This window comes from Eptatretus burgeri, chromosome 8 (genome assembly GCF_056783735.1).
Source record: "Eptatretus burgeri isolate ZD-2024b chromosome 8, Ebu_testis_v1, whole genome shotgun sequence".
Taxonomy (NCBI): domain Eukaryota; kingdom Metazoa; phylum Chordata; class Myxini; order Myxiniformes; family Myxinidae; genus Eptatretus; species Eptatretus burgeri.
In genome coordinates this window covers 77,446,759-77,474,258 of record NC_140968.1, presented here as the reverse complement: position 1 = coordinate 77,474,258, position 27,500 = coordinate 77,446,759, and the positions used below count along the sequence as shown (strand labels likewise).

At 42.9% G+C, this 27,500-nt stretch overlaps 1 protein-coding gene across 4 annotated transcripts in view; it reads left to right on the top strand.

Annotated features, from left to right (window-relative positions):
• The window catches only part of LOC147022099 (ubiquitin carboxyl-terminal hydrolase 1-like), a 127,125-nt gene that overhangs the window by 57,749 nt on the left and 41,876 nt on the right, over window positions 1-27,500 (top strand). The window contains exons 2-9 of one of the 4 annotated variants that reach the window (XM_085892691.1): window positions 8,997-9,727; window positions 10,231-10,324; window positions 10,985-11,058; window positions 11,551-11,621; window positions 11,795-11,906; window positions 12,869-12,903; window positions 14,214-14,295; window positions 24,315-24,398. In XM_085892691.1, coding sequence (XP_085748817.1) covers window positions 8,997-9,727; window positions 10,231-10,324; window positions 10,985-11,058; window positions 11,551-11,621; window positions 11,795-11,906; window positions 12,869-12,903; window positions 14,214-14,295; window positions 24,315-24,398 — 1,283 coding nt within the window. Of the gene's footprint in view, window positions 1-7,019; window positions 7,080-8,996; window positions 9,728-10,230; window positions 10,325-10,984; window positions 11,059-11,550; window positions 11,622-11,794; window positions 11,907-12,868; window positions 12,904-14,210; window positions 14,296-24,314; window positions 24,399-27,500 lie in introns of those variants that run through there. The other 3 variants (XM_085892690.1, XM_085892685.1, XM_085892684.1) reach the window with 3 other exon arrangements.

The window sequence follows — 27,500 nt, the reverse complement described above, 5'->3', positions numbered from 1 at the left end:
TCTACGCCTAGTTGGTCATGGGGGTTCATCCTACAGCAAGATAATGACCAAAAACATACCTCCAGTCTATATCAGAATTACCTTAGAATAAAATAACAAGATGGTTGGCTTCAAATCATGGAATGGCCAGCACAGTCTCCAGACTTAAACCCCATCGAGCTGGTTTGGGATGAACTGGACAGAAGTGTGAAAGCAAAGCAACCGAGAAGTGTAACACATTTGTGGGAACTTCTGCAACAGTGTTGGGAAGAACTTTCTGAACAATATTTGATTTCCATTGTAGAAAGAATTCCACAAGTATGTTCGGCTGTTATATCTGCAAAAGGTGGCTACTTTGGTGAGTCAAAAATTTAGATTAAATTTTGTTCAACAAAACGATTCCAGGATTTCTTTTTTTATCTGCAATTGTTTATTTGTTATATGCTTTAATTTCAGAGTACATTGAAACATTAAACTGCTAAAATTTCAGCAAAAACTGGAAAAATGGGGGTGTTCTCAAACTTTTGACCTGTAGTATATATATACATATATATATATATATATATATATATATATATATATATATATATATATATATATATATATATATATATATATATATATATATATATATATATATACATATATATATATATACATATATATATATACATATATATATATACATATATATATATATATATATATATATATATATATATATATATATATATATATATATATATATATATATATATATACAGTATATACATATATATATATATATATACATATATATATATATATATATATATATATATATATATATATATATATATATATATATATATATATATATATATATATATATATATATATATATATATATATATATATATATATATATATATATATATATATATATATATATATATATATATATATATATATATATATATATATATATATATATATATATATATATATATATATATATATATATATATATATATATATATATATATATATATATATATATATATATATATATATATATATATATATATATATATATATATATATATATATATATATATATATATATATATATATATATATATATATATATATATATATATATATATATATATATATATATATATATATATATATATATATATATATATATATATATATATATATATATATATATATATATATATATATATATATATATATATATATATATATATATATATATATATATATATATATATATATATATATATATATATATATATATATATATATATATATATATATATATATATATATATATATATATATATATATATATATATATATATATATATATATATATATATATATATATATATATATATATATATATATATATATATATATATATATATATATATATATATATATATATATATATATATATATATATATACATATATATATATATATATATATATATATATATATATATATATATATATATATATATATATATATATACATATATATATATATATATATATATATATATATATATATATATATATATATATATATATATATATATATATATATATATATATATATATATATATATATATATATATATATATATATATATATATATATATATATATATATATATATATATATATATATATATATATATATATATATATATATATATATATATATATATATATATATATATATATATATATATATATATATACATATATACATATATATATATATATATATATATATATATATATATATATATATATATATATATATATATATATATATATATATATATATATATATATATATATATATATATATATATATATATACATATATATATATATATATATATATATATATATATATATATATATATATATATATATATATATATATATATATATATATATATATATATATATATATATATATATATATATATATATATATATATATATATATATATACATATATATATATACATATATATATATATATATATATATATATATATATATATATATATATATATATATATATATATATATATATATATATATATATGTATATATATATATATATATATATATATATATATATATATATATATATATATATATATATATATATATATATATATATATATATATATATATATATATATATATATATATATATGTAGATATATTGTTGTGGAAATGGCACTTATTGGAATACTAAATATAGGATTAGCTCAGATCCCCCATTAAATGCCTGTTTAGCTGGGTTCTGTGGTAAAACGGACGTTATCTCTGTGTCGGGAGGTGTAAGAGACTGTTTTTATGTTCGTACAATGGTGGTGAAACAAGCGCCCCCTCTTCTTCCTCCCCTCTACGGACGATAGGCCCCGCCCACTCGGCTGGGAGGGTGTGGCCGAGGGGAGAAGGTGGAGCTAAAGAGGGAGGAAGTGACGCGAAGGGGAGGGACTTTGGTCGGCAGTCGCCGAGAGAGACGTGCTCGTGGAACAAAGAGAGAAACGAGAGAAAAAGGAGTTCTCAGTTTGGAAAATGGAGTCGCTGAGAGGAAGGCATCCTCGTGTGTCGAAGCGAGCGAACGAAGGCTTCGTAAAGAGAATCGTGTGTGGAAAACAACAGTCGGGTTCTCGAGGCGTGCTCGGAGTCGCCTCAAAGCGAGCGAACGAAGGAGGCACAGTGTTGGATCTGCCGGGAGAGATGCTGAACCGACCTGCACGTCGGGGATTCTGCCGTGAGAGGGACGGCAGTCGGCTTTGAGAGGCTGCCTGCACGTGGAGCCGGCGATCGACTCTTGTGGGGAGGTGATCGACAGATTCGGCCTACGTCTGGCCGTGGAGCCTCCGTCCTTACTCACCTCACGGCTCGACACGTTGTCGATCCGCCTGGGGAGCTCGGCACCTCGATTTGGGCCTTGTCTGATGCACCGGCCAGGCTTGGATTTGAGTGCTGGACCGAGAGAGATCGGCTGAGGCCCATCGTTGATCTGGCGGACTTGTGCCGTCGACATTGCGTGGGGCCGGAACGCGCTGAGGAGAGCGTGCGCACCCGGTGCCTTGAGGGAGCAAAGAGTACGACACCTCCCGGTTGCCACGCGGCACGTTCGAGCGGGAGTTCGAATCCGTGGACATTCGCCTGTTGCGAGCGACATTCGTGCTTTTGACACTGTCCTCTCGTCCATGAGACATCACCAAGTACTCTGTCTTGTCTTGCATGCTTGCTGTTTGTCTGTCTGTCTTTGTTTGCACGTTGTCTAAGGCATATTTCGGTAGCGACCCCCTCGAAACCTTTAGTCCATGGTTCCCTCGTGAAGAACGGGCTGAGGATTGTTAATAAAACCATTGTCGTAAATTTTGCTTGTGTTGTGATCCCCGATGTTCCCCAATAAATCTGGTTAAATCGTATGAAGTTGCCTCTATGGATTAATTTGTGTCGCGTCGAGGAACGATCTGTTCGATTTTCATATAAAACCAAAAATGGTTACAGACTGGCAGAAAACGCTCGGCATCTGACAAAACCAGTCTGTAACTAGGGGTTCTATCTCCCCAACTGGCAAGGTACAAGGATTACGTTGGTATCGTGATTGAAGGCCTGTGACCCGAGGCCTGTGCTGAGCCGGTCGGCGTTATAAACCCCGGAGACGGTGGTGGTGAGGGTGGCGCCAAAGACCGGGTGAGAATCCCGCCACCCCGGATCTGCAAATATATATATATATATATATATATATATATATATATATATATATATATATATATATATATATATATATATATATATATATATATATATATATATGTTGACTTTTTGGTTTCCTAAGTGCAAAAATTCCGACTGGTTTGATGATAACAATGTCTGCAAACAAAAATTACTGCAGCGAAAACAAAAACTCCACAAAGACTGTCTTTCAAAGAAAACACCTGAATCAGAGGAAAAAATTAAAGTAGCTAAAGCAAAGCTTCAAAAGAAAATTCGTATAACGGAAGATACCTGGTGGGAAAGCAAGGCAAAGGAGATTGAAACTTTAGCTGCAAGACACGACTCTCAATGGTTTTACAATGCCCTAAATGATGTCCATGTGCAGTATTGCCTCCAAACAAATACAATTATATCCCTTTCGGGTTTCGATGGAAAACAACTTCCAACAGGTAAACATGATATCATTGATCGTTGAAAAGAGCATTTCTCCACTGTTGAATCAAGATACAAAGGTCAGTCCAAACGATTTAGACCAGCTCAAACAGATACTCGTGCAAGAAGAGATGAGTTTGCCAATAAGGGCAAATGAACTTGACAAAGCTACTAAGGCAACTAGATGCGGACAGTCACCAGGACATGATGGAATTCCACCAGAAGTGTTTAAACACAGTGGCCCTGAGCTCAGATCGAAGCTCGTTACATTTTACATTATGCATGCTGGGATAAGCAAATGCTCCCATATAACTACAAGGATGTACTCGCCATTGCTATCTACAAACGTAGCTGGGGGGGGGGGGTATAGAACAGATGGCAAGAACCATTGTGGCATATCCTCACTGTCAATTGCAGGAAAGATTCTTGCCAAAATCCACCTGAAAGTCAATGTGGCTTCCGTGCTGGAAGATTGACAAATGATGTGATATTTACTCTTCAACAATTACAGGAAACAGCCATAGAACAGCATCTTGGCTTATATGTAGTATTTCTCAACTTTTCAAAGGCATTCGACACCATGGACAGGGAAACCCTTTGGAAGATACTCAAGATCTATGGCTGTCCAGATCATTTCATAAAGATCATGAAAGAGTTCCATGATGGGATGATTGTCAGAGTCTCTGTGGCAGGTAATGTCACCGACTTGTTTGGTATATGTCACGGAGTGAAACACGGTTGTGTGCTAGCACCCACTCTGATTACCTTGTTCCTGACTCGAGTCCTTAGCGGCATGTCACAAAATTTTAGTTCTGGAATTTATATCCGTACCAGAAGTACGGGAAAGTTATTTAAGCTTACCAGACTACGTGCCAACACCAAAGTGTGAGTAGAATGTATTAGAGAACTTCTGTTTGCTGACGATTCATCCCTAGTTGCCCATTCTCTTTGGAACATCCAACCAATCACCACTTATTTTGCAACTGCAGCAACACAATTTAGACTCCAAATCAAACCAGTTAACTGAACTTCTCTTTCTGTCAACCGAGAGACATAAATAACATTGACACAAATGTTCAACCCAAAGTCCTTGTGAGAAGCCCTTAGATGTGTTTACACCTCCACATATCTTGGGAGTGCAGTAACACAAGACAACTCACCTGATGTAGAAGTTGCACATCACATGCAGGCAGCATGAAAAGCTTCCGGAAGCCTGACCAAACGTCTCTGGGTCCCAGTATGGCAGCAGAACTACAATCAAGGTCTATTGAGCTGTGGTGCTGACTGTGATTCTGTACTCAGTGGAAGTGATGACTCTCTACAGGAGTTGCAGAAACAAACTCACAAGTTTGCAATTAAGACACCTGCGGCAGCTTCTGGGAATCAAATGGCAAGAACGAGTCCTCAATACCACAGTCCAAAGGAGAGTTGGGATACCCAGTGTTGAGGCATTCATTACATCTGCGGAACTTAGATGGACAGGTCATGTCATTTGTGTGCCAGAGCATTGGCGAACAAAAATTTCATTTTCGGGTGAGCACCTGGAGGTGAGAACCTGGAGCAAACGAGCACCTGGAGGACAAAAGCTATGTTACAAAGACATTGTGAAAAGACATCAGAAGAAAGCAAACATTAACATAGAGAACTGGGAAGAACTTGCCAGAGATTAAAAAAACCAAAAAAACAGTGCAGAACTGTTGTTTCTGACTCAGTTGAGATGGTTGAGCAACAAAGAGAGGATGACTATGAATGCCATCATCTTCAGCAGCACAAAGTCAGCAATAAAAACAGACCGACAAACTTCCTTTGCCATCATTGCAACAGAGGATATGTATCCAATTCTAGTCTCACTTCCCATCATTGTGCAGACAAGTGCTAACCCATAAGCTTCCATAGTCATCGTCGTTTGTGACAGACAGCCAACAAGGAAAAAACAAAAAAATTATCTAAACATGTGGAGTGTGACGAGCACTCCCCTGACAACCATTGAACAGGATTCATGGGTGATTGATCTCTTTCTGTGTTGAAGTTCCTTGGAAGGGAAGTCATCTGTTATATATTGTGAACTGTGGTGTCTATCCGTGCGTTCGTCTGTCTCCCGTTTATGACAACCACTTATTGCGCTGCATTTGAAAAGCTCAACATTCAACTTTGAAATGATGGGAGAACAGGCATGAATAATGTTGATGCCAAATTTTATTTCATAACCTGGACAAATCCAACCTCCATGTTACACCACCATTTTGCGGTGGGTGGTATAAGTAGCTCAGAGCTTTGGTTCTGAGTGAAACCAAGAATGCAACACAATTAATCTTTTTAAAGTCCATGAAATATTATTTAAATTGATTGATTAACTTAAATCTTTATTTGCCATCATTGAGGACGGATACTTTTGCTCGCTTTTCTCATCACTTTGGACGGGTACTCTTCCGTGTGTGTGTGTGTGTGTGTGTGTGTGTGTGTGTGTGTGTGTGTGTGTGTGTGTGTGTGTGTGTGTGTGTGTGTGTGTGTGTGTGTGTGTGTGTGTGTGTGTGTGTGTGTGTATATATATAATAGTGGGGTATGCTTACATATTGTAAGCAATAACGAACCGTGCTTCCCCATTGTCTCGGGTCACTCACCTGCATTTATTTTTTTCCATTTATTTATATTTTCATTTACAGGCACTTTCCCAGGGTTCTGTGATTTTTTTTCTCCTGGTGTATCGGCTTCAATTTCCATTGGCGTGCAAAATTTCTGTGCTTTCCCATTGTCTCGGTTTGCTCACCGACATTTATTTTTTCATTTATTTATTTTCATTTACGCTTTCTCATGGTTCTGTGATTTTTCCAGGTGTATCGGCTTTGATGTCCATTGGGTCGTGAAATTTCAGCTTTCTTTGTCACCCGAAAGGTACCAAACATTAATATCAGTCAGTCAGTGAGTGGTTAGAATTTAGTATGAGCATTATATATTGGATACATGTGTGTTTGTTTGTGTGTGTGTATATATATATATATATATATATATATATATATATATATATATATATATATATATATATATATATATATATATATATATATACATCCATCAGGACCATACTATCTGCAGAGCATTGGTGGTGCCTAAGCAGTCTTCTTGGCTATTGGACACAATCCTGAACAGGTCGCCATTCCAACACAGGATACCAGCAAGCTGGCACTCATTTTTGCCGATCTCAGAAGGATGACAAGCAGAGTCAGCCCTTCCTGTTATTAATTCAACAGCCAAGGGGCATTTTGAACTCAGGATCCTATGATTCCAAGCCCACCACCCTAACCATCAAGCCAACATCAGGCACATATATATATATATATATATATATATATATATATATATATATATATATATATATATATATATATAATATTATATTATATATCATACCATTCCTTTCGTGCCATCAAGTCACATAGGGCTGCCGAGGCAGTTTATTTGGCTGGGAGTACAGTCCTGGACGGTTTGTCACTCCAACACAGGTTATCCCGAATGGTTATTACCCCTGTACATTTGTACTCATTTCACCAACCTCAGAATGATGACAGGCTGAGTGAACCCCACCTGGTGTTAATTCCACGCAGAACAGGGGCTCGAACTCAGGACCCTAAGGTCCAAAGCCAGCCAGCCACCTTCACCGTTAGTTAAGCTAACACCAGGCTTACATACTGTATATTAGCATATTTCCAATCCGGAGGCTTCGGCCCAGTGACTCTCTCAAACAGACAAAGATTATAGGGTCAACATCAGTTAACATGAAGATCTTGATGATTGTAAAAAGCCTGAAATCTGGAGAGGTGGATCTGTTTGATGTTTAATTGATGTTGACCATGTCATCTTTGTCTGTTTGAGAGAGTTACTGGGCCGAGGTCTCCAGATTGGAGGTGACTCTTTGCTATAGGATTTAATGTCCATTTGAGATCGGAGGAGTACTCGTCGCATTCTACACATTTTGACTATATATATATATATATATATATATATATATATATATATATATATATATATATATATATATATATATATATATATATATATATATATATATATATATATATATATATATATATATATATATATAATGTCGTGTTTAATCTTTATGAAATTAATTCAATATTAGAGAGAGGGTGATGTTGAGTGTTACTAATAACTAACAGATGGTGCTGGCATATGATAGAATGATTGCACATCATCACTAAACAGCATTGACATCTTCTTCTTTTTGCGTATGGCAGCTTGGCTGCCGGGGTAGCTATCATTTCTTGGAAGCGCGACTGTGTCGCTGATGCAGTGCCCTCCACCAGTACACACTGGTACTCATTTTGTCGATCTCAGAAGGATGACAGGCTGATTCAACCCCCTGGTGTATTAATTCAGCAGCCAATGGGGCTTGAACTCAGGACCCTAGAATCCAAAGCCACCACCCTACCTGCTAAGCCAACACCAGGCTTAGCATTGACATGAAAATTACTGTACAAAAGTACTGGATTATGAATAATATTGTGCTGCAATTATTACTAATATGTTGTTTATATCTCAGTCTGTCACAACAGTCTAATCTGAAAAGATGTTGTTTTAAGGCAGATAATGGGAAAATATTTTTGCTTTTGTTAAAAGCAGAAATAAGCTGTAGATATATATGGGAAAAAAGAATGGAATCTTCTCTATATCTGCACCTTTTGACAACACCATATGGTGTGAACACACACACACACATGCACACACATACACACACACACTTCTGATAGATACTACTGAAAACCATAACTTACCCTCTTTTTCTTTTTGTAGATCATCATGACGACCACACCGTCCAGCTTGCCAGTAGGTCAGTTAATTGAGCTTGATGGATCACCTCCAGCTGCGCACCTCCTCAATGCAGATCCAGGTCCACCAACCAAAGATTTGTTGTGTGGCAGCCCTCGATTACCTGATGGTGGGAGGTTAGAGGGTATATTACTTCCAACTAAGGATGGAGAAAGCATTCCTTCTTCCAAACCAGCTCCACCCCCTCGCCCTCCACCACGTCGTGGTAGCACCTCAACCTCTGCTGGTCACCGTAACACCACTACGAACCCCAATCATCGTGGGAATGTTCCCATGACTTCCAACCGCCGAGAAGATATAAAAAGGTCTCTTGATCGCCAAGGTGATATTAAAGGTGAAGAAGTAAGTTCACAAAAAGTGGAAAGGGAACAACCAAAAGGAAGGCCAAGAACTATGGAATCTGGTACAAATGGTGATATTGAGGTTACAGGTTTAGTCGGGCAGAAAGTAAGTGGTAGCGAGAGCGAAGCCACAGAATCGGCAGACAGTGATGATGCAGATGAGGGAGGAAAGGTAGATGAGGCGGAGAAGGAAGATAAGGAAGGGATAGTGATGGCTGCAGAAGGTCTTTTGGGTCTTTGCAAGTCTTTAGGACCTGGAATAGATTGCTCAGAGCAGTCTGAAAATGAACGTGGAGGCAGTGCGGAGGAGAGAGATTTCCTTAGAGTCTTCGTCACAGGTATCTTCGAGGGAAGGTGAGGAAAGGTGATTTGACACTACTGTACCACCACAAACTCTTCATTTTATAATGTACCATCTGTAAGCACAAGCAGTTTGTTGTTCGGGCAGAGTGTGTAGAATATCTCATTTGATTTACTTCATTCGGTTTATCGTATCCTGGGTTGCAAGTCAAAGGTCAGTAGCACCAGAGCTCAAAATGTTTTGAAGTATGTAAAATGTCACGTACCATCTCAAAGATGATGGGCCAAGTTGATATTTTTGGCAAGTAGACGGAACAACCGTAGCATGTGTAGTAGGATATGAGGTCTTATATGGTCTTTAACTTTTTTAATGGACCTTTTTGGTATCTTTAGAAGGATTTTAGAGGATAATGACAATTTCTCAATCTACTGAGCCTCGTACTATTATGCTGACTAACCAGTTTCTGTATGAAGTGATAAAATTCTTTCCAGGTAATGATTACTCAGGCCTGTACGATTTTGTGAACTGTTTCATGATACCTGTTTTGACTGGATAGCATGACTGAGGAGGATGCAGCAAGTTTTGCAGAGATTTGCAAAGGGAAACATTGTGAAGGACGTGCATGGTTTGCCCACTTCACCACAACACAGGTATCCACCTCAGAAATACTCGATGCTTATTGTCTGACATTGATTGAATTACCTTGACAGCAGTTGAACAAAAGTTCCTCCCCCATGTTGTGTCCACATCCATCTGTACACTTTATACGCTGTTCTTAATTTCAGTGCACATAAGGTTGACCATTTTCCCATCCCGTACCCTACCTATGACAGCAGGGAATGACCACTGCCAGCCACTCCACCCACCACCTGTGCACTCTCTTATAAGACAATTATAATGGCCTGCAGACAAAGACAAGATTCTTGGTGTAGTTGTGGGTGTGGTTTTCATTGCTCATAGCTGTGTCCAACAGATATGGTTATAATTATGATGCGCTCGAGCAGGGTAAGAGCCAGTGCCCTCCAAAACACTAGCAATTACACTTAATTGTTGTCTGGCTTCACCAAGTCATAATTAAAACCCACACAATTTCCTTCATGTGATGGCGACTGCTTGTGCAGGTATGTTTTCAAAGCCCACATCCTGTTTCCATTGGGCCAAGCATTGTCCTCATCTTGTTCGTCGTAGATATTGCTCTGAACGGCAATGCTTTCTGAAAAATATCTCAAACCTTGTATCTCTGACTCGGATATAATGTCAAATGATATCTTGATTTTGTCTTTCTCTATCCTTGTCCATGTTTTTGCCAGGCACCTGCAGATGGCAGCATAAGTAGTGGAGCTTTCCACCATTTAGTGGAAGCTTGCACCATTGTTCTCAATGGGTGAGGACCTGACCATTCATTTTGACTGGTACAAGGAATCTTATACAGAGCTTGGATGAGGGATACGAGTTGAGGAGAGAGGGAGCTTGGGGAGAGTTACTTTCACATTTTGTAGAAAAATCTTTCTTTCTTTTGTCTGTTGATGTATAATATCAATTTTAACAGTATCAAGAGGTTAAGGAGTAAGTTTAGGTTGTTTAAGGGTTTGTAAGGTGATTAAATGTTTTGGGTGTCTCAGTACAGATGAATAAAACATTAAGTTTAGGTTAGATCATGTTACTTTGTTTAAAGTTAATGCTGGTTCAGAAAAACTTTGGTCTCCTGATTTGTAACAAGAGAGTTGAAGCAGTGACAGCATGCTAAACTTTTGGCCATCAACCCCTTGGTGTGCATGAAACTAGTAATTGTAGATTGGTAAAGGCAAATTCATTATATACTGTAGGTTGTTTTTGCCATCTCTCATTGTTACCTCCTCCTTTCTTTTTCTGGTAGCTGTGAACAGCATGCTGATTATGTTCCAGCTGTTTGTCTTCTCCCATTGTGCTTCACCTGCTATCGCCCAGGTATTGAAGCAAGAAGTGAGAAGAGTTATGTGGTTGCAACGGTTGTGATCCTGTAATTGTCTCTGCCTGCTGTCCTGTAGTTGGTGGAGGGTGGAATTTTTGTGTTCTTGTTGCATATGGTTTTGTGTTTTTTTTTTTTTTCTTCTAAGAAGTGTGTTTAAATTGCCTTCCAGTGCCAGAGAACCAGGGAGGCCTAGACGCATACCTGCGGACAGGGCGAGCCTGGCTGGCCGGGAGTGGTGGACGCCTTAAAAGCCTGTTTGGGAGTTTTGGAAGTTCACAGAGGTGGTAGAGATTTTTTGACTTTTTGGATTGCCATTATGGTGGAAATAGAGAGGTCTCTCAAATGGCTAAAGTTGGAAATTGATTTTCAATCTGTTCTGTGTTGAAATCCTTGATGTTATATGATTATTTGAATAATTTAAGGCCAAATTTGTTTAACATTTACAATTTATTAAATAATAATTTTATAGATTTTAAAATAATAATTTGATGTCATTACCTCTACCACTGAAGGTGGACGGAGGTTATGTTTTCACCCCAGTTTTGTTTGTCTGTTTGTCTGTGAGCAGGGTATCTCAAAAAAGTATCGACAGATTCAGACGAATCTTGCTGGACACGTTGGGTGTATGACAAGGACAAATTTGTAGCTTTTGGTGAAGATCTGGATACCAGAAACTTTTCAATGATTCTTCAGCATTGAGAGATAGGGTCAAAAACGACATTGTACTGTATAGCATGATATTTCAAAAATGTTTTGGGCCTGATATGTTCTCGTGGATCAGGCATTACGTGGAGGAGGTACGTGGTATACCGAGTGCCCTTCTAGTTTTTTTTTTAGGCACTGAATGCACCATAAAACACCACCCAAATAAAGGAATGTGTTTACTGGTGCAAAAAGTCTGGCAAAAATCGAAATTGTGCACAAAAACTTTCATTAATTTCGCTTTTGTGTGAGTTGCATAATTAAAGGGTCAGTGGACGGCCAACAGTCATGAACACTCAACTCTGTCTCGCTGGACTTCGAATCCCTATCTAGCTATGAACTGTCTCCCCGGACTCCGGTCACTAACATGCTTTTGCTTCATGCATGTGCATTGAGTTATTTAAAATATCACATCAGTAGGGGACATGTATTGCAAAGCAATTGTCACACTTGTTAATTATTATTATTATTATTACCATTAATAATAATTTTAACTTGGCCAGCATCTTTTGTTTTTGTCTTTTGTTATTTGTTCTTACAGTTCACAACAAGAGCAGATGGAGAAAGAGGCTGCAGGTGAGCTACATATTCAATGACAGAAACTGATACCGTGTTCACATAAAAAAGTCGAAAAGATGGTGCATTTTTATTCAGATATTTGGTCTTGTGGAAGAGCAAAATGACAAGAGAAGCAGAAATACTGACAATGGGAAAGGAAGGTCAACTAACAGGAAAGGATTACATAAGAGAAGCAGAAAAGCAAGGAAGGGTCAAAAAGCTGAGAAATAAACAGTTCACCAGGTCTTCAAGACAGCTGTTCACCAACATCTCAGATCTTCCCCAATCCAAAACCATGATCTTTTATATTCTCGTTAACCCCTCCCTCTCGTACCACTTAATTCCTCCTCCTTTGAAATGTCCAGTTTTTCCCTCCTGAGAGTTTCCTTCTGTATCCATCTTGTCCACCCCATTCATCCTTTCCTGCCCCTCATTCCTCCCCACACCCATTGTTTGTGCAGGTCTTCCTCTATCTTGTCCTTCAATTTTGCTGTTGGTTTTCCCCCCTCGCCCTGTCTACTGTTCCTTTTGTCCTCTTACATCCTGATCTGTTCAGTGTCCTTGCTCATCCATGAGCCTTGACTCTATGCAAAAAAAAGATTGACAGAAATTTGATGATGATGAGGTTACATTTTAAATGATCATAAACGACTTCAACAGCTGATGATCCGGGCAGTTGGGAAATCAGTCAATTGCTTATAAGTAAAGGTTATAACTTCAAATATAATGGCTTTTGTAAGTACTTACCAGTACATAATATTTGTGTGTTTGTGTTTATATACTATGTGTGTTTGTATATGTGTACGTATGTATGTATGTGTGGTGTTTATATATGCGTGTGTGTGTGTGTGTGTATATCTATTGTTAGGCCTGACTTCCATCTTAGGACTACGGTGCAGTAATTGGTGTTTATTTTGATTAAGAGAGGAGCAGGACTGGCAACGAAGACAGTTCCACCCATGTTAGAAAAAAAGAGGGACACAATAATGGAATGGAGATTTCATAGAGATAATCTAGGATTGGGTTGGATGATAAGTGTTTTTGGCTAATAAGACTAGAGTGGTATGGATGACTGAAAATGCCAATGGTGTATGAGCATCAGAATCAGAAAAAACTGATCATCAGAGTCGGTTCACTCCATGGTCATTGGGCTTATTTTTGCAAAATATGGCAGCACTTACATTACCTGGCAAAAAACAAAGCAAAGAATTGCGGACGAATGACTTTTGACCTCATTGTCTCATGACATATTACACAAAATAAATGTGATCTTGAGTTACATTGTTTTCAAGTTGTTCGGAATGCTGTAATTATGCTTCTCACAGCAGCTGGGGATGTGGAAGGAGGAACAAATTTGGAAGATGAAAATAAAGACTTCCTCTATAATCACCTGCAGGAGCTTCCTGTCTGGTCAGTTTCCTATCATTTCATCTTCATGAGTTGGGAGTATTGGACAAGATGTGACACATGACAGATTACTTCTCTTTGATGTAATCTGTCACAGGATGACTATAATATTTGCTTTGTCATTGTGTTATTGTAGCCCAAATGCACTCATTTCCATTGCAAATAAATAAGGGGAGGATAGATCTCCATCTTCAAAACACCGCTCATGCTTCAGTAGGCTTACATGCACTTTTTTAATGATCCTTATTAGGTGTAAATTGAGAAGGCTTTACTTTAATGAGTTTGTCTCTGAATCAACTGTGATCTTTGTGTGTATTGAGAAGTATTGTTCACATTTCTTACCAAAGTTTGGCCAAATATTTTGTCCATTTTATGGGACAGACTCATGTCTGACAAACAAAAAATGGCTGCCATTTTAGAATCAGTTACATGTACAAAAGGCCTGATTTGTGTTTATATGTTGAAAGAAGAGCTTAAGGTTGATAGTTTAATTATATATATATATATATATATATATATATATATATATATATATATATATATATATATATATATATATATATATAGGTGTACCATATCCCTGTGTCGTAAGAGGCGACCAGGGTTGTGTCAGGAAGGGCATCCGGCGTAAAACATGTGCCAAATCACGATGCGGATCAAATGGATGATCCGCTGTGGCGACCCCTAACGGGAGCAGCCGAAAGAAGAAGAAGAAGATATATATATATATATATATATATATATATATATATATATATATATATATATATATATATATATATATATATATATATATATATATATATATATATATATATATTGTTGCGGATTCGCGCCCGCCGGCGTGCGAACGGCCACGTAACTCGAATCGCGGCACGTCGCCCACCGGACGGACAATCCCGTCGTGACCCTCTCGGACTAACGCCGGGAACTAGTCACGGGTGGACCTTTCGGCCTCACCACGATCGTGCCAATCGGCCCCCGCGTGGGATAGGGTTGCTCGCCAAATTCGACCTACCTAAGTACCCACACGGAGGGTAGACCGGGCGATCGCACCTCGCCACAGGTCGACTTCGGACACGGGCCACTTTAAGCGACCCGTTCCGTACTATCGGGATAACCGAGCGGTGTTATCGTCGGCCTCGACGGTTCGATTAATTATCGGGCGTTTTAGCCCACGACCAACCCTTTACGTGAAGTAAGATGGAGATTCAATAAAGGAAAAGACGAAGCGAAACGGGAAAACAGTTCAACAATAAGCACATTTATTTCGCGATGAACGGAAAGCACACATATACAATTACACCAAAAGTAAATGTAAAAGGAGAAGAAACACAATATTACACAAAAAGCAAATATAAAAGAAGAAGACAATGCAGAGCTCTCCGACTACCGAGCACACGGCAACACTTATACAATTTTACTTCAAAGACGGCGCCGACAACACATACACTCAAAGCAAAAGAAAAGGACCACCCTCAAGGATGAGGCGGGCCTGGGGCCGAGACCGCGTCGGGCCTACCCGTCTGATGATGAGACGCAAAGTGGCGGTGGCGCCCCAACTCCGCGGGCCTCGCGGACAGTGTCTGGTAGGGGGTGGGAAAGGGGCCCCCTTGTCGCACTATCTCAGCGCGGGGGGAAACAGGAGGGGTTGTTGATGCTCGGGGGATGGAGGATATCTCCCTGTCTCGGGTCCCGCGACGAGCGTCTCCACCATGACCTCGGTCGCGCCGCCGGCCTCTCCCTCCGCAATTCCCCGAATCCGACGCGAGCACCCCCTCAACCGCCTTCGCCGCCGCCGCCTCTCCACAGCTTCGTCCGATCGCCCTCTCCGTCTCCTCTCTTGACTCGTCCCAACTCTTCACTGGCTCCGCGAACTCCCAACTGCGAACTCTTAACTCTGGCTACTACCACTTCTTCCCAGCTCCACCGACAACTCCGAACTCTTAACTGCGAACTCGACTGACGAACGCGGCCCCTTATATGCCCCATGGCCTCGCTCCTTCACCTTTGACCCTTTACCTCCGACCCTTCACCTCTAACTGGCTCCCCATTGGACCGAGGAAAAGTGGGCGTGAATGCTTTTTGATCCATGAATTTGCATATAGCGACCACACTCCAACGCCCTGGAGGCGGGGGCAAATCGCCCCACGCTCACCGATAGGACGGAACAGAAGTGGGCGTGAGTCGTTTTTGATCCGTTTTCTTTGGAAAGTCTGTGATGTTTCTGAACACGCTGCTCGGTGCGCGCCCTGCACGAGTCCAGTATCGGTGCCCACAAGTGGCGCAAGAATGGTGGTGATGCGATGGTGGCGAGTTGTGACGGTAAAGGTCGTGGCTGTTGTTGTGAAGCGGCGTTGTGGTTGGTGGTTGTTGTTTGATGGCTGTTGAGACGTGGTTGGTGGTGGTAGTAATGGCGGCTGGTCCAAAATAAAGATAGTAAAAGAAAAACGGCTATCTAGAGGGGTCGCAGCCCGAGTGAATGACATTTATTCCCTCTAAACAACGGGTTTGGGCCTAACTACACATATACTTACAGAGATATCTCACCTAAGGGACCTGAATGGTGGTTTGTGAATTTCGTCAACCACAACACTACCCCTCCCCTTTTTACAGACTCGTCCCGAGTCGTCAAATTTTCGTGTGCCATCATGTGTAGTTTTCCCCTAGTACATTTTACCTACGGATCCCTGGGTGCGACATTTATGGTATTCGTGTCCCCAAAATAAATAACCTGAGGGCTGAGTAACTACCTAAACAAACTCACTCACACGGAAGACTTAAATAAAATTGCCGGCACTAGGACAGACATGCCGGGGGCGCACTCATATTTACAGTACATCTTACCTTAACTTACAAATTTTACACTAAACCATGGCCCAGGATCAATGAACTCTGCAAAAAGAAAGCAGTTAGCAGGGAGCCAGGCTGCTCGCATGCAGTCTCTGACTCAAACAATGCAGGTGACAGGGAACGTGGCCGGCTGCTCACACGCAGTCCAAGGCCTTCCCTTTTGAACTGAACGCAGTGAACCACAACGGTGCATGGGCTGCACAAACGTAGTCTCCGTGCCAGCTCAAGTGGCACACGCAATGAACACAACGAATGGATGGATGAACACAAACACGGTGCACGGGCCGCCAGTGCAGGCCCGTGTTGTAGCTGCCAACAGGGCAGTTCTCGCAGCTTGCAAACTGTTGCCTTGATCCTGGCACACATGGCAATGAACAGGGGGGGCAAAGCAAAAATTGAACGGGGCTGGTGAACGTGGACAGTGGGCATGGCAAAGGCAGCAGGCAAACACAGCCCGCAGAAGAAGGCCGTTGCAGGCAAACACAGCCGGCAGATGAACTGGCCGGCACAGGCCTTGCAGAAAACAGCTGCAGACGATCCAGCCGGCACAGGCCTTGCAGCACAGCAGCTGCAGACGATCCAGCCGGCACAGGCCTTGCAGCAAAACAACAGCTGCCGATGAAGTGGGCCGGCCTTTGCCTTGCAGCAACGCAGCCAGCAGATGAAGTTGGCCAGCCTTTGCCGTTCAGTGGAGGTTGGTGGAGGGAGTGCGGTGGTGCTGGCTACTCGGAAGGCGGGCTCGGACCTACCCTACGGTCTCCCTCCCAACCTATCGCCTTTGCCTGTCACTGTCTATATCCACTCCCTTAATTTGTCAAATCCCAATTTAGCCCCAACTTACTTTTTTTTATTTTTTTTTATTTTTACTTCCCCACTATAAATCGTCCCCTAACCCCCTGTACTGTCCTTGTTCGGCTAACCTATCCTGTCACCTAGCCTACTCCCAACCCCTACGTTCCCTTCCCGGAGGGGAACAAGGGAGAGCTGGCGTCCTGTGTCGAGGCCCAATTCAAGCCTCAGAATGGCCTCCCCAGACTTCAGCGATCTATAACCAAAGTGGGTCCAGCGGCCCACAACGAGAGCGAGGGGATGGATGGTGCGGAGGGGTACACTTCCTAATCTACCCTAACCATTTAACTGTTGAACTACCCCGGGGCTTCAACAAGCACCTCTCGCTTAAACTATTGGTTCTAACAACCCAGATTCCCGTCGCCTGTGTTGGTGCCCTCACAATTTCGGGCCTCGCCCCCCCAATTTTCTCTCCGTGCCCTCACACGGTCTCATGGCTGGGACACGTGGCTCCCTTTGGCAGGCACGACCCTCTGCCGATTCTCCCACTATGGCACCCCCGGGCACTACACTGCCTCCGAGCCTACCAGCTCCCTAAACACCGGGGAGTGCCCCCCATGGCACCTCCCCTGAAACGCACACGTGGCAGGCTGGCTTCCCAGGCCCCTTTCCGAGGGTCACCCATGCCCATAACACTGCCCACGCGGCTAATGGCGCCCCGGGCCCCCGCACCAAGCAGGCGCACCCGTTCCCACTAGGCTATCCCGGCCCCCAATGGGCCCTTGGCCTACCACGGCCGACTAGCCTGGTGCCCGGGGTACCCACTCAGCGATACTCACCTTTCGCAGCCACGCTCCCAAGCCCGTCAACAGGGCTCCTGCACCCCTCCAAAGGGGTTTCGAGCCTACACTCCCACCAACAACAAAACGACCTCCATTTTTGTTAATTTGACTAACCCCCTAACTCACTCTACACTGACCCCGGGGTCCCTTGGGCGGGAGTCACTCCTCCTCCCAATCACTCATCGCACCATGCATTCCCCATTCGCTCCACTCACACAGACCCGCTGGCCTCACTCACTCACCAAGCACATGCTTCCACTTCACTCACCAACAACTCTTCAACACTCACCGCTGAACTCTGCCATCCTTCTAACTACCTCCCCTAACTAACTCGTGCTCCCACGTCGTCCCTTATACTATAGCACGTTCCTTTTAACACTACGTAGCTAAACTACGTCCCCGCTACACATTCACAAGTCTGTCACTGTCTCCAAATAATCCCATTAATCAATTTCCCAACCTAAATCTCGCTAAGAATCCCTCGAACTAATCCATTCCACGGACTCCATGAGGACTTACCCCTGCCCCATGAAGTCGGTCTACCTAAGCTCACCCTTCCCCCTAACTAGTTTCCATCCTGTGCCCTGGTCTAGGGGGTCTTCCAACCCTTGCCCAGGAATCCTGTGCACCCGAAAGTGAGGCTTGCTTTTTTTTTTTCTTTTTTTTTACATGCGCAGCACCAGCGCGGCAACTCACAGCTCGCGCACTTTGCACCTGCCCGTGACGTCATGCAGCTGCACGTGTACCTTGTCCCTCCTTGGACGGTACCATCCGGCAGGGATACCCCTCCTGCCGGATTCCAACCCCGCGTGCAGCCATGACGTCACCGTGCGCATAAAAAAAACACAAGCCCCACGTCTCGAGGGGTTCCCCACGCGAACACATGTGCTTTGCCCGTTGGAGCTTAACACACACGATCGCGTGGAGAACCCGTCCGGTCCAAATCCGTAATCCTGCCTAAACTTTGTCCGTCCGCGGGATCGGCAAATCCACCGCGTGCGTTTCCGGACCGGGACTTCACTCTCGCAAGCGAGCACGTGGGGGCCTCGTGCGTTGCACAGCACGGACCTCGTGCTCACTGCTGGGTGAACCCGGCACGGTGCGCGAAACAACTACAGCCGCTACTCGGCTTTCTTTCCTCACATGTCGCCGTCGTCGCCATTCGACACACGCACTCCCGCGCGTTACGACGCTAACACACCTCACCATTAAACTCACACCGGGAGACGCGGCTGCATGTTCACACATGCCGACCGACATCTCCCTTACATACCGCTCTCTCACACACACGGTCTCCCTTGCACTCGGCCGTTCACTCACGCATGCCATCTCCCTCGCACACGTGGCTCCACTCACTCGCGGCCTTCCACTCACTCGTGCCATTTCCCTCACACAAACCACACCACTCACACACGCGGGGGCACTCATCCGCGGTGCCTCATCCACACACCGTGCCTCACTCACACACGCGGGGGCACTCACCCGCGGTGCCTCACTCATACACGCGGGGGCACTCATCCGCGGTTCCTCACTCACACACGCGGGGGCACTCAACCGCGGTGTTTCATCCATACTGGCCGTTTCATCCACACACACGGCCTCTTCCACTTGCGGTGCCCCTTTTACACACGGCGTGCTGGGAAGCACGTACTCCGGCACAATCGCCACCACACCACTCACACACGGGGTCGCTTCCACACACGGGGTTTTTCTCACACCTTGCACCACACACACCGGGACAACCACACTGGGGATTCGTGTCCCCACAAGGGTCTCCGGGGCCTCTATACCCCCCAAGCTCTCCGTGCACCTGTCCACAGCACTCGTCCCCTCAACCTCGCAAAGCACGACCGAACTCACCTGGTCGTGACTCGCCTCAAGGGGGCATACTCCCTCCCCTCGTTCCTGGAGGAGGCCATCCAGCTGCTCGCACCAGGTCTCTACCCAGTCCGCGAGCTCACCCCCATTAGCCTCCACTACCTCCGTGTGTGTGTGTGTGCGTCACTTACCCCGTCTTCATCGTGTAGTCTTCCCTCTATCGTTCCCATCTCCCGTGTCTCTGCCAACTCAGTCACCTCTTCACCCTTTACCTCCCTTTTCTCAACTATTATTTCCGTCTCTTCCCTTATCTCCCTCGTGCACGTCTCCGTCACCCCAATTAGTTTGTCCCTCTCGGTTACCGTCACTTTTTCTGTCACGACCCTCGCCCAACACGCCCCCCAAATTATTTTTTCACCCGCCTCCACCGCGGGCCTGTCAGCCGTTGCACCCCCTCCCAGCTCGTTCGCTCCTACACGTGGAGTCGCCATTTTAAGCTCCCTGCTAACGGCCTTCATGCCCGCCTGCAGGCATCGGCCCATGTTCTGCGTCTCACCCCGCAGCTTTTTAGTTTCTTCCTTCATGTTTGTTTCCATTCCGTTCATTTGCTTGTTCATTCCGTTCATTAGCTTGTTCATGCCTTTCATTTACTTTTTCATTTCATGTGTATTCGCATCCATCTTTTCGTTCATTTTTTTTATTCCGGCATTCCAGTAATCCAGTTTGTCATTTATGCTCTGCGCGAGTTCCATAATCTGCCGCATTGTCACCTGCCCTGGCCACTCCCACTGACTACATTTAGTGGTGGAGTTATAATAAAAAAACCGACCAGATGAACGGCATCGATGCCTTTCCCAACCTTCTGGTACGGGTTTCTCTTGCACGGTGATCTCGTCCTGAGCCATGGATTCTACATTACTATTACACATACCTAATCCACCCGGCACCCGCTCGCCTTGAGACGCCATCTTGCTTCTCGTGAAGCGTTAATTTAGCTCGCTCGTAATTTGGAGGGAATCGGGGGTCGCTCCTCTCACCCCTGGACCGATTCCCGTGAATTTAGCTGGAGACAGGAGAGCCCGTTTTCCCGTTCTCCGATACCAGTGCCGCGAGGAGGGCGATGGGTTTATATCGCACGACCTGACACCAGTGTTGCGGATTCGCGCCCGCCGGCGTGCGAACGGCCACGTAACTCGAATCGCGGCACGTCGCCCACCGGACGGACAATCCCGTCGTGACCCTCTCGGACTAACGCCGGGAACTAGTCACGGGTGGACCTTTCGGCCTCACCACGATCGTGCCAATCGGCCCCCGCGTGGGATAGGGTTGCTCGCCAAATTCGACCTCCCTAAGTACCCACACGGAGGGTAGACCGGGCGATCGCACCTCGCCGCAGGTCGACTTCGGACACGGGCCACTTTAAGCGACCCGTTCCGTACTATCGGGATAACCGAGTGGTGTTATCGTCGGCCTCGACGGTTCGATTAATTATCGGGCGTTTTAGCCCACGACCAACCCTTTACGTGAAGTAAGATGGAGATTCAATAAAGGAAAAGACGAAGCGAAACGGGAAAACAGTTCAACAATAAGCACATTTATTTCGCGATGAACGGAAAGCACACATATACAATTCCACCAAAAGCAAATGTAAAAGGAGAAGAAACACAATATTACACAAAAAGCAAATATAAAAGAAGAAGACAATGCAGAGCTATCCGACTACCGAGCACACGGCAACACTTATACAATTTTACTTCACAGACGGCGCCGACAACACATACACTCAAAGCAAAAGAAAAGGACCACCCTCAAGGATGAGGCGGGCCTGGGGCCGAGACCGCGTCGGGCCTACCCGTCTGATGATGAGACGCAAAGTGGCGGTGGCGCCCCAACTCCGCGGGCCTCACGGACAGTGTCTGGTAGGGGGTGGGAAAGGGGCCCCCTTGTCGCACTATCTCAGCGCGGCGGGATATCTCCCTGTCTCGGGTCCCGCGACGAGCGTCTCCACCATGACCTCGGTCGCGCCGCCGGCCTCTCCCTCCGCAATTCCCCGAATCCGACGCGAGCACCCCCTCAACCGCCTTCGCCGCCGCCGCCTCTCCACAGCTTCGTCCGATCGCCCTCTCCGTCTCCTCTCTTGACTCGTCCCAACTCTTCACTGGCTCCGCGAACTCCCAACTGCGAACTCTTAACTCTGGCTACTACCACTTCTTCCCAGCTCCACCGACAACTCCGAACTCTTAACTGCGAACTTGACTGACGAACGCGGCCCCTTATATGCCCCGTGGCCTCGCTCCTTCACCTTTGACCCTTTACCTCCGACCCTTCACCTCTAACTGGCTCCCCATTGGACCGAGGAAAAGTGGGCGTGAATGCTTTTTGATCCATGAATTTGCATATAGCGACCACACTCCAACGCCCTGGAGGCGGGGCCAAATCGCCCCACGCTCACCGATAGGACGGAACAGAAGTGGGCGTGAGTCGTTTTTGATCCGTTTTCTTCGGAAAGTCTGTGATGTTTCTGAACACGCTGCTCGGTGCGCGCCCTGCACGAGTCCAGTATCGGTGCCCACAAGTGGCGCAAGAATGGTGGTGATGCGATGGTGGGGAGTTGTGACGGTAAAGGTCGTGGCTGTTGTTGTGAAGTGGCGTTGTGGTTGGTGGTTGTTGTTTGATGGCTGTTGAGACGTGGTTGGTGGTGGTAGTAATGGCGGCTGGTCCAAAATAAAGATAGTAAAAGAAAAACGGCTATCTAGAGGTGTCGCAGCCCGAGTGAATGACATTTATTCCCTCTAAACAACGGGTTTGGGCCTAACTACACATATACTTACAGAGATATCTCACCTAAGGTACCTGAATGGTGGTTTGTGAATTTCGTCAACCACAACAATATATATATATATATATATATATATATATATATATATATATATATATATATATATATATATATATATATATATATATATATATATGTAAAAAACGAAGGCCCATCCACATCTCTCACGTGTGAATGGAGGGAATAACCAATTTTGACATTTGCACGTGGTACATGCTTGGGAGCCTCGACAAAATGCATTTCTCTCTGCGCTGTAACTGATGATTCGCCAACAAATGATGAAACCAGTCTGGCAGCTGAGGGGGTGTGTATTATTGAGATTCTCATGTGTATACTATTTGTGAATGTCTTTATAGCTGTGGAGGAACTCTAGGAAGGGTTTGAAACAGCAAACGACTTATCTTGGTAGCCTTTCCTGGTTGCTTTATGCAGCTTCTTTGGCGAGAAGAGCATGGAAGGAGTCGATATAAACATACATATGTATATGTGTATATATATATATATATATATATATATATATATATATATATATATATATATATATATATATATATATATATATATATATATATATATATATATATATATATGTATCTGTAGCACTTTTAGCTGTTTTCAGACTTGTTTGTATTAATGCTTGCAGATATTTTATGGCATTGCTTGTAAAAACAATTGGTGGACTGCAGAATGATAATAATAGATGGGGTGGAGCTATTATCATTTTTTGGAATTATGTTATTTTTGTAATTTTCAGTTGGCTCAATGGTTGTTCTTTTCATTATTACTGAGTATGCCCTTGTGATGGCCTTTCGTGTGTTGAGAAGTGAACTCATATATTGTGACTTGTCCTGGCATGGTTTGCGTTGTTTGGTAAAATCCAGGCGAACCAGCCGATTCTGGAGTGCGGCGTTTTTCACCGTAACTCACCACAGCCCTTTGACAGAGCCAAGCTCACCATCCCAAGAGTGAGTTACTGACAAAACTCTTCACTGCCCTTGCTAATAAACATTTATATTGCCTACATTCTGCTTTCTCAACAGCTAAAATGACTCTGCCATCATTTCCATCTCAGTTGATGTTACTTTCAGCAAAATTCCCTTTTATGGCTATTGCATGAACACATACACTTGGCAAATTCTGATGCAAGGGTAATTTTAGTGGAATACAAGTTCAGTCCCATGCGTGAGCACCTGATGACCAGACCGCATGGGTGGCACTATTACATGAAGCTTTGTCATTTTTTTGTATAATGATTTCTTGGCTTCAGATTAAATTCACTGTGATTATTGATTCTGTTCTGTTCAAAATGTATTTTTTTTATTGTGGAGAGAAATCTGACCTGTGTCACCCCCAGTCACCAACCATCCGTACGGCCCACCTGCCTTTCCCAGGAAGAGCTAGCTCATTCAGAGGTGCTGCCAGTACATTACGTGGATGGCACTGCAACTGGTTGCTTTCCCCACAGAACCCTTATAGATCCACCATGTGGGAGTTATGGGAATCAAACCTCCATTACAAACTGTTCCACAACCTGGGCTTTGTAATATTCAGCACGAGCAAACAAGAAATCAACCATAACCATTTAAAGACATGCCACAGATATCTATGGTTCACTTAGAATAAAAGTGTGGTCAATTAGAGGGGGAACATAAAAGCACAAACACAAAACAAAGGATGAGACACTTCTCTGGGGTCACAGCTTCGCTAATTGCCGATGTCATTTTCGACGGCCCACTGAGCCTTAGCTGCACGTGGACTGGGCCGGATTTCCGCATGGGCCAATGAGGCCTCGGCCTCGGCCTGGAGCAGCAACTGAAGTAAGGGCAGAAAAGATGGTGAATCAGCAATATTTGTGATTTCATAACTTTTCAGCCTGGTGAAAATTGCTTGTGTTCATACAACATTGTTCCAAGGCATGGTGGATAAAGCCCTTATAATTGTCTTTCTTACACAACCAGCTGCCAACATCAGTGCAACAATCAGTTAAAATTCACTGATGCCAGCAACTGATTGGCACCACCATGGATCCTTGGGCCATGGGGTCGTGTGGGCCTCGTGGTGGCTTTCGCCTCTGTATCCCTTTTGGCCTTTCTTCTTCAGCCATGCCGACTTCCTCACTTTCCAGGGTCCTGTTCCTGAAAAGTAATGTCTCTTATTGTTTTTTCTCTAAAACAGGTAAGGATCCTCAAAAACTAACTTTTCTATTGGCAAAGTCATCAACAACATTATCATGTGAAAACCAGTTCACTCTACCTTGGACATACTGCTACTGCTCTCCCAACAATGGATGGAAGCCCTCAACATCTGAGCTGAGTGCTACATTGAAAAAAAAGAAACTGAAGGCATGGATTCTGAGGGTAGTCCTGACATGCAGATACAGCATGACAATGCACGGTCTCATTCAAGTACGCAAACAACTGAAGCAATTTGTCACACCCAGCATACAGCCCGGACTTTGCACCATCAGATTTTCATCTCTTCCCCAAAGATGATGTCGAGGCCGCTGTGAAGCACTGGTTCTGTCAGCTGAATGCACAGTTCTATCGTGACTGCATCACAAAACTATTTGACTATTGACAGAAGTGTGGAGACCACAGTGGTGATTATGTTGAGAAGTAAATGTGCTCCATGGTAGAATAAAGATTGATATAAGTATATCTGTTTAATTTGAATTTCCTCCTTATGCGTTTTGAAGTTGAAAAAGTATGAGGCATTACTTTTCAGCATGCTCTCATACAAATTAACTCTTAAGATGAAAATACACTGCAACATCAGCACCCAAAAGACTAGATCTGTTGTCGTTTGTGGTGAGTAAAGTAGAGTGTGGGAATGGGTGAGACAGTTTTGAAAATTGGCCTTTGGTGGCAGAGAAGGTAAATCCGATACTGCACGTCGATGGATATGCTTCCTCTTGCAACGCTGTTTGACAAAGCTGGTCATTGAGGTTGCAGAGATGATGTGCTTCATGCCCCCATTCTCTCTCTCTCTCTCTCTCTCTCTCTCTCTCTCTCTCTTTCTCTTTCTCTTTCTCTTTCTCTTTCTCTCTCTCTCTCTCTCTCTTCTCTCTCTCTCTTTTCCTTCTCTCTCTCTCTCTCTCTCTCTCTCTCTCTCTCTCTCTCTCTTTCTCTTTCTCTTTCTCTTTCTCTTTCTCTTTTCCTTCTGCTCTCTTCTCTCTCTCTCTTTTCCTTCTGCTCTCTTCTCTCTCTCTTTTCCTTCTGCTCTCTTCTCTCTCTCTTTTCCTTCTGCTCTCTTCTCTCTCTCTTTTCCTTCTGCTCTCTTCTCTCTCTCTCTTCCTTCTGCTCCTCTCTCTCTCTCTCTCTCTTCCTTCTGCTCCTCTCTCTCTCCTGAAATGAATGCGAGAAAAACTTTCGGAGCATAAGGCTTTATTTCACTTGATTGAAGCCGTCTCTACAAACACAAAAGGAATACATGTGCAGTCAATCACCGCAAAATATAAAAGCAATTAGCCAGCATAAGCATGGAGTCCGGTATACTCTCAATTCTCACCATTCAACGAGCACCAAGTGAACCACCGCCATAAATGACAATGCCCCAGGGACAATCCCCCCCCCCCCGACAGCGCGGCATCTCGGTTTTATCTGTCTCGTGTGCGAGCCACGCGACACGTGATCGCGCGTCACTTCACTCTCTTTTCCTTCTGCTCTCTTCTCTCTCTCTCTCTCTGCTCTCTCTCTCTCTCTCTTTCTCTGCTCTCTCTCTCTCTCTCTCTCTCTCTCTCTCTCTCTTTCTCTTTCTCTTTCTCTTTCTCTCTCTCTTTTCCTTCTGCTCTCTTCTCTCTCTCTTTTCCTTCTGCTCTCTTCTCTCTCTCTTTTCCTTCTGCTCTCTTCTCTCTCTCTTTTCCTTCTGCTCTCTTCTCTCTCTCTTTTCCTTCTGCTCTCTTCTCTCTCTCTTTTCCTTCTGCTCTCTTCTCTCTCTCTCTTCCTTCTGCTCCTCTCTCTCTCTCTCTCTCTTCCTTCTGCTCCTCTCTCTCTCTCTCTTCCTTCTGCTCCTCTCTCTCTTCCTTCTGCTCCTCTCTCTCTCTCTCTCTCTCTCTCTCTCTCTCTCTC